Here is an 8,986-nt window from a genome sequence, read left to right as displayed (position 1 = left end):
GGACTCAGTAGAAACAAAAATAGAACAGAACTCCAAAGTCATTACGGAGATATCAGGGCAGATAAAAGACTTGAGCATAAAAAATAAGGAATTGGATCAGGCAATAAAAGAAATCAATACAAAAGTTAACAAACAGGAGGAAGCGATCAAGAAAGTAGTTATGGAAAATAAAGAGCTGAGGAGAATACAGAATACAAGAGAAGACAGCAAAGAGGAATGGAAGAAAAAGTGTGAGGAACTGGAAGATCAGCTAGCCTTACTAGAAATGAAGCAGAATGCCCTGACTCTCCGCCTAAGAGGCGTTCCGGAGTCACAAAATGAACAGATCGAAGAGAAGGTGGTGAGGGAGCTGGCGGGTTGGTTAAAGGTGAAAGAGGAAGAACTGTGGATGGATGTAGACAAGGTGTATAGAGTTAAAATAGATAAGAAAAAGAACATGTTGGGAGATTGCATGCTCTTCCTTAATTCACATTTGTTAAAGGATAGAATTCTGCAGAAAAAGAAGAAAGAGGAATTGGTGATAGAGGGAAGAACAGTGGCAATTTACAAGGAAATTCCCAAAAGATTTAGAATGAAAAGGCAGAATTATAAAGAACTGACTGATGTCCTGAGAAAGAAAGGTATTTGGTATACTTGGGAGTACCCACGGGGCCTGTCCTTCTTTTACAAAGAAAGAAGAAAAATAATTAAATCAGTTGAGGAGGGTGAAAGGTTTGGAAGGAGGCTTAGGAAGGAGATAACAGGGGAGGAGGAGGAGGATAACAACCAAGAAGAGAAGTAAACGGGAAAGCAGGGAGGAAGAGAGACTGAAAAGGTTACGTATATGATAAAAACTAACTGCTCTAAATTTTCTTTTTTTTCTTTTTTCTTTTTCCCCTCCCCCCTCATTACCCTCTCTTTATATCTAGGTGGTGGGATCTTCTCTCTGTTTTGCTCGAAAAATTTTCTATTATAGAAACCATCACCTCTGGGAAAAGGGGTGTGAGATAAATAAATATCACAAAAGCTGCAAGTTTAACCCTCTTGTTTCCTAGCTATTTCTAAGAATTAAGTGTATTTTTATTGATTTGGTATTAAGCTATTAAAGGATGAATTTAAATATCGTTTCATGGAATGTGAATGGCTTGAATAACAAGGTGAAAAGAAATAAGATAGAACACATATTAAAGAAGGGAGCGTGGGACATAATCTGTCTCCAGGAAGCTCATGTTTCAAAAAAACATGAAAGAATTTTGAGAAATAAAAGATTAGGAGAAGATTACGTCTCATTAGATAAAAGAAAGAAAAGAGGCGTAGTAACGTACGTAAAAAAAAGTATTAAGGCTGAAAAGTTATTTCAAGATGGAGAAGGTCGGGTAGTGGGTGTAAGGCTGGAAATACCAGGAGGTAATGTGATCATAGTAAATATCTACGCACCGAACGGATGTAAGATGAACTTCTTTCAAAAGACCAAATGGGAAAAAATATTGAAAGAGAAGAAATAATTTTAGTAGGAGATTTTAACGGGGTGGTAGATGCAAATAAAGATAGAACAGATAAGGGAAGAAGAAATAAAGGAGAATTACCAAAAACATTTAAATATCTGGTCGAAAATTTTGAATTAAAAGATAGTTGGAGGGTATATAATGATAAAGAGAAGAAATTTACATATTATTCAGGCTCAAATAAATCCGCGGGAAGGATAGATATGATCTGGCTCTCAGCGAAATTATTAGCAAAAGTGTCAAAATGTGAAATATTAACGAAATCTATAACGGATCACAATCCAATGATGATTAGATTAAGAGATAAAGAGAGGAAACCAGGGAGGTGGAGATTAGATGAGAATATATTAAATGATGAGATCTTTATAGAAAAAGTTAAGAAATTGCTGGAAGAATTCTTTAAAATAAATAATACAGGAGAAATGGAAATCACAACAATTTGGGAGGCCAGTAAAGCTTTTATTAGAGGCATCTACATCCAACAGAAAAGTAAAATCAACAAAGAAAGAAGAGAAAAAGTAGGTAAAATAGAAGAGGCAATAAAAGGAAAGGAAAAGGAATTGGCTAAAAATCCTAAAGATAATAAAATAGCATTGCAAATCAAGATATTACAGAGTGAATTGTCGATGATGGTGGGGAATGAAATAGAGAGGAAAATAAAGTGGGCAAAACAAAAGACATTCGAAATGGGAGGGAAAGTAGGAAAATTATTAGCATGGAAATTAAGAAAGGAACAAAGCAAGAGGATAATTACGGCGGTGAAGGAAGGGGGAAAGTATTGGACAAAGAGAGAGGATATACACAATTGCTTCAACAATTATTATAGAAAATTATATAAGAAAGAAGAAATAAATAAAAAGAAATTAGAGCAATATTTTGAAAAGAGGAATATGGAGCAAATAAAAGAAGAAGAAAGAATAATGTTAAATAAACCAATAACTGATCAGGAGATAATGGAAGCAATTGGGAAATTAAAACAAGGAAAATCCCCAGGGACAGATGGGCTGTCGACACAGCACTATAAGATATTCAAAAATGAACTAAAAGAAATATATAAAAAACTTGTGAATGAAATTTTGGAAAAAGGGATCTTTCCCAAATCCTGGCAGCAGGCGTTTATTACATTAATTCCAAAGGGAGAAGAGAAAGATGAAAGTGTAGGAAATTTTAGGCCGATTTCATTATTAAATTTAGATTATAAAATATTTGCATCTATCTTGGCAGAACGTCTTAAAAAAATATTAAGCAGATTGATCGATAAAGAACAACAGGGGTTTCTGCCTAAGAGAAGAATGGCAAGTAATATGAGGATTATATTAAATGCGATTGAATACCTAGATTGGCACCCAAGCCAAAAAGCGGCGTTCATCTTTTTGGACGCCGAAAAGGCTTTTGACAACTTAACTTGGGTGTTTATGGAAAGGGTATTGAAGAAAATTGGCATCGAGGGGAATTTTCTAAACGGAATTAGAGCAATCTACAATGAACAGTCAGCGAAATTAATAATTAACGGGGAGATATTGGAAGATCTAAAAATTAGTAAAGGGACCCGACAAGGATGCCCACTATCGCCCTTACTTTTTGTATTGGCGATAGAGTGTCTTATCAAAGACATAAAAGAAGATAATAATATAAAAGGGTTAACAGTTAAAAATAGCATATTTAAAATCAGAGCGTTCGCTGATGACATTGTGATCATACTGGAAGATCCGGCAAATTCAATCCCGCTTTTAGAGGAAAAATTGGAAAAATATGGAGAAATTGCAGGATTAAAAATTAACAAAGAAAAGACAAAAATAATTACCAAAAATATAAAAGGAGAAGAATTAGAGGATATGAAAAAGATATTAAAATGGGGAATAGTTGAAAAAGTAAAATATTTGGGTATAAATTTAACATCTAATAATGTAAACTTATATGAAGAAAATTATGGGAAGGTTTGGAAGCAAGTTAAAAAAGATTTAGAAAAATGGGGAAATCTAAATTTATCAATGTCAGGAAGAATAGCCTCCATAAAAATGGTAATCTTACTGAAATTACTTTTCCTCTTCCAAATGCTGCCTATAATTGGGAAAATTGAAATTTTTGAACAATGGAGGAAGGAATTAAGCAAATTTATCTGGGGAAACAAAAAACCGAGGATCCAATACCGGCTCCTAACCGATGCCAAAGAAAGAGGAGGCTGGGGAGTGCCAGATCTTAAAACCTATTATGCAGCAACAAGCCTATGTTGGATAAAGGAATGGATTATACAGGAAGATAAAGATTTATTGGAGTTAGAAGGTTTTAGGAATGTGTTGAGCTGGCACACCTACCTGGTGAAGGAGAGAGAGAGAAACTATAAAGAGTTTACAGATCACATTATAAAAAGGTCATTACTGAGAGTTTGGGAGGATAATAGAAAAATCTTAGAACCAAAAACACCCTGGTGGGCCTCTCCATTTGAGATGACAGCCATTAATAGAGGGAGAAAAGAAGGGAAGTGGAAAACATACCAAGAGATAGTTAGAAAAGAAGAGGGAAATTATGTATTGGAATCACACGAAGAGATTAAAAAGGAATGTACAAGCTGGCTTCATTACAACCAGGTCCAGAGTCTCTTCCAATGTCATAAGAAAGCGAGATTCCAAGAGGGGAAATCAAAACTACAGGAATTAGTGATTGAAAATGGGGATAAACAAATTACTAAATTATACAAATTTTTGTTAGAATGGAATCTAAAGGATGAGGTAGTTAAGAACGTAATGGTGAAATGGGCGCAAGACATTGGCAAAACTATATATTGTACACAATGGGAGGGACTCTGGAATGAAAGCATGAGATTTACAGCCTGTACGGCAATAAAGGAAAATATGCAAAAAATGACTTACAGATGGCATTTAACCCCAGAAAAACTACATAAAATATATAAGACAGGATCCAACAAATGTTGGAAATGCCAAGAAAAGATAGGTACATTCATGCATTGCTGGTGGCACTGCAAAAAAATACAAGAATTTTGGAATGGGATCTATGAGAAATTAAAAAGTATTTTAAAAATAACATTTGAAAAGAAACCGGAATTATTTTTGTTGAGCATGTTACCAGAGAACATCCCTAAAGAGAAGAGGAATGTAATATTGTATGCAGGAGCTGCAGCAAGGATAACAATAGCACAAAAATGGAAAGGGGAAGAGGTACCTTCAATTCAGGATTGGTTAATTAAAGTGATAGAATACATGAATTTGGATAAAATGACAGCGGCCGTAAGGAATGTAGCAAAGCAGAGAGTACAAAAGGAATGGAAACCAGTGGAAGATCACCTAAAGAAAGAGGGTTTGAATTGTGAATTGGTAGTTTGTCTAATTTAATTTAAGGATTGCTCAAAGAGAAAATAGGGGAAGTAATGGGAGAATAGTTACCCACAAAGGGTGGGAAAATAAAGAAGAGGAAGACAGGGAAAATTGAAAATGGTGAGAAACGGTATATCAACAATCGGAAGCTTTTTTTAATTTTTAATTATTTTTTTTTCTCTTCTTTTTCTTTTTTTTTATAGTAGTGCTTATTTTGCCTTAGACAGCTAAGAATCCAAAAATATTCCCCATATGACCTGCTGTCAAGAGCATCATTACTTTTAATCCCCTCCCCCCAATTGCTGGTCTTCAATCTAAGCCATCTGATTCTTGCAATGTTCTGTATTGAAAGACAATTTGTCCTGCCCAGCATGCACCTGTTACAGCACCCATCCATTGAGAGGTTCAGCTGACACTTTACCAATTGCTGATTTGAAAGTAATTTCCGCTCTCTAATTTCTGCTTCACAGATCCACATATTAAATGACAAAAGAGTGGGGGGCTAACTTTTTAGCTACCACAAGTTTATAAAATGTAATTTATATGTTGTCAAATGGCTTGAAACTAATCAATGAATGCATTTCCTGCCACAACAAACAACACTCTCATTTTGTTCAGCTCACAGCATATAGTACAAAAAATGCTTAGGAAAACCGATTTTAAAACATATATAGGAAGCAAAAGGCAAAATCTGGTTTCTTACAATAAGGCCACCGTGAACTCCACTTCCTCGAAGGTTCGGCGCATATTCTGCCAGATCTACTGATCTGAGCCATTCCATTACTCTGTGATTGGACCACTGAACTACTTCGGAAGGCGAAATGTTATTCTGTGTTAAGAAAAGATAAGATACATACATTCAAAAGGTTAAGATACAGAAACGGAAAGTCCATTTACTATTGCTATCTGTTTGCTTGAAAACAGCTGTTAAAACAATTCCTCCTTTGCAGCCAATAATTTCCCCCCAAACCTGCAGCATTGCTGAGTTTTGCTCAGAAGGTAATGCATTTCAGTAAGTTAAATGAGGTATGTACTCATTATAGCCTTTCTTTAGAAGGGCCTTCAATGCCTCCAGCCAAGTTTCTAAGTATAAACTATACTGGAGGAATTCAACACTGCAATAAGGTGACCATTCCATCAGGGCAACATTCTTCACTCTCATCCCCCTGCATGCTGTTCTTGGGAGTTCGCCTGACACCCCCGAACCAATGTGGGTGGGCAGGGGCACCCAAGGATAAAATCCCATTAGATGCATTTTCTTTACAAACTGCCCGTATGTTTCTACAATCGTCAAACAAAAACCACTGGGCCCACTATGTCATAGGAATGAATTGCAAATGATGGGAGTGAGTAATGAATGCTTAGCTTAGAAGAGGACTCTCTGCTGCCAGGAAAGAAGCAACAGGCACTGCCAGCTTAGTCACAAGCTTGGCATGCCAATGCTGCAAAACAAAAGTGGCTGAACACACACAACCAAGCCTGAGATGCCTAATCTCCTGAGAACTATCAAGAACTAGCCCTCAGGCCCTTTATCCTCTGTCCCTCTGAATCAGCACACATGCTCAGACACTGGTGTTAGAAGGCAAATGTCTCTGTGACTCCTTGATGATAGCCTGTGGTCCAGATAACAAAAAGTGTGAAGATAAATTTATCTTCTGATAGTTGGGGGAAAGAGTGCAAATTCTGGGGCAGGAGGCAGCATCTGTTGGGGCAGGAACTCTGCATCTATCTGGGTAGCATGACACTCCTTCCTCCTCATGTTGAACTGGCCATCTAGCAGTCAGGCAACTGTCCCTAGTAATATACCTCTGCAAAGTATGTGTTAATGTACAACTGCCAAGGTGTGTTTGCATGTGAACATGCACTAAAGATCTTCTGAAGTGCATTCAATAAATGCAGCACTTTGTCTTTCCTCCCATACAACACTCTCACTAAATTATTTCTGGCTTGGTAGGGATCTGCAAAGTTCGACATGTATTTCATCCCAGAAGAGGACCCGCTCTTCTTTTTTTTGGAGGTGGAGGGAGAGAGAGAGGGTCGATAAACAAGGTTTATTCTAGGAAGGAAGTCCATGGTAATGGGGTCGATTTCTTTCTCACCTCGTCTGCCGGCCTCCTCCGTAGGCAGTGAGGGTTGAAATTGTTCACATGGAGCACGTGAATGGCACACTTAATGCTGAGATGATGCAACTGGCTTGTGACTTTGAGGAAGAGGAGGTCATTCTGCAAAAGAACGCAAGTGGCAAGCCATGTCAACAAACAACAGTTTATTCTGCAATGAGCTGAGCAGATCAGAACTTGAGATCCAAGCCACGTGGTCTGTTCTAGTTGTCTTCTTAAGGCATTCAGGAACAAGGGTCGAGCTGGGGGGATTGAATAGTCTTTCTCCGTCTCATACTTTCTTCAAGTTGGAGGGCCACTGTCTGAAGCAAGGAGCCCACTTCTGCTTGTGCAGATTCTCCAGGTGACTCAGATTTTTCTTGGTATCCATTACACAGAAGTTTCCACAAGTACAAGAGGCTTCCTTGCTTCTAACAGTCACCCTCCAACTCATGAGTAGGAATGGGGGTGGAATAAGCATGCTCACCCTTCACCACCACCTTCAAAGATCCTGAATATGGCTCAACTGAAACCTGTGTTTTGGTTGGGGGGCACAATATGAACCAGATCGCTGCCTTGACTTTTATGGTTGCCAAAACCTACAGAGCCCCTTCCAGTAACTCAGGGAAAGGGGCACACCACTCACTTAGAGGTTCCCTGATTTTGCCCACAGACTGTTTCCCTCCAAGATTATCTAGGGGGGTTCTTTTTGATTTGGTACGGTGTCTCAGTATGCAAGTGACTAGTACATTTTAAGATGTTGAGGACCTGGACCTGCTGCATCCCAGTCCTAGCCAAGTTGGCAGAAACTTGCCCATTTCTCAACCTTTTCAGTCTTCTCTATTCCAGATGCTATTTGTCTGGAAAGGGTCTGAAAAGACAACTTCTTAACAAAGCTCCTTGAGGGCAAATCATGGGCTACAAATTCTTACTGGTCCAGAAACAGAAGTGTTATGCTTTATGATTTTGAAATTAGACTTTATAACATTTAAAAACAAATTAGGAACACAATTTGTTAAAATCCAAATGTAAAACTGTAATTCCAATGTGAGGATTCTCCCCCTCCCCAACTTTTATTTGAGCAGAAGAAAGGGCTCTTTCTATGCACAAATTATAAAAGGTCAAGGCTTCTTACCACAGTTAAATATTGCAGCATCCTGCCATCAACTCTCGATTCGTGAAACTGATCTTTATATTGAGGTAAGCCAATATCATCAAGCCACCCTACAGAACACAAAGAGTCCACGGTATAATATAAAAATCTTTTCCGAAGTCCTTTTTTATTTAGAGAATAAATGGTACCTTTCCTGCCCCTTCTATAACCTCTGAGTTCTATTTCTCACCATATGTGCTCACCTTTTTGAGTTTTGCAATTAAAACAGCCACTTAAATAGGAAGACTGGCATTAATACTGTTAACAGGTGTTACAAAGCCATATAACCCTAATGTGACTATTCCTGGAGTTTACTGATGAAATGAAAAAACAAAACTCCAATTCTGAGTCCTTGTATCCTGATAATAGTATACCGAAAGTTTTAGAAGATGAAATGTGAGTTTTTCATCCCTGCCTCCCTTCACCCTGAAGCTAAACCAAAACAGATTTTACAAAATGCAAAGTGGGTGAAAAAGCTCACCAGCAGCTCTTTCATTTCATTTTTACCACTTAAAATACTTACGAGTCACCCAGATATGATCTAGCTGAGCGGACTTATCATCTTGTTTTGTATTGATAGCTTTAACAGCCAAAACCAATTTCTTCCTGTGCAGAGGTTGCTTTATTCCTAGTTCCTGCAAAGTATAGTAATAATGAAAATTAAAACAGTTCTGCCAACTTGGCACTTGGACAGATGGAACACATATTTTGTCCCAAAAGAAGAGTGTGCTCCTGCAACTACCTGCTGTATTTCTGAGACTTTCTAGAGATTATTTTGTGAAAATTTAAACCTCATGGGAGCCAGAAAATTGTTGCTTGCTGGTTCACCAAGGGGGGCTAATGAAAGAGCAATTATTCAAGGAAACATGATGCATATTAGAATCTGCAGTATGTGCACCTCTGGATCACAACCACCGC

At 37.7% G+C, this 8,986-nt stretch overlaps 1 protein-coding gene across 12 annotated transcripts in view; it reads right to left on the bottom strand.

The window, feature by feature from the left end:
• The window catches only part of PPFIBP2 (PPFIA binding protein 2), a 123,404-nt gene that overhangs the window by 5,425 nt on the left and 108,993 nt on the right, over positions 1-8,986 (bottom strand). For all 12 annotated transcript variants that reach the window (XM_060275467.1, XM_060275475.1, XM_060275459.1 and 9 more), the window contains 4 exons: positions 8,592-8,703; positions 8,051-8,139; positions 6,916-7,038; positions 5,520-5,645 (listed from right to left, as the gene is read on the bottom strand). In XM_060275467.1, coding sequence (XP_060131450.1) covers positions 5,520-5,645; positions 6,916-7,038; positions 8,051-8,139; positions 8,592-8,703 — 450 coding nt within the window. The remainder of the gene's footprint in view (positions 1-5,519; positions 5,646-6,915; positions 7,039-8,050; positions 8,140-8,591; positions 8,704-8,986) is intronic.

The sequence above is a fragment of the Zootoca vivipara genome, chromosome 1 (genome assembly GCF_963506605.1).
Source record: "Zootoca vivipara chromosome 1, rZooViv1.1, whole genome shotgun sequence".
Taxonomy (NCBI): Eukaryota; Metazoa; Chordata; class Lepidosauria; order Squamata; family Lacertidae; genus Zootoca; species Zootoca vivipara.
This window is presented reverse-complemented; position numbering and strand designations above follow the sequence as displayed.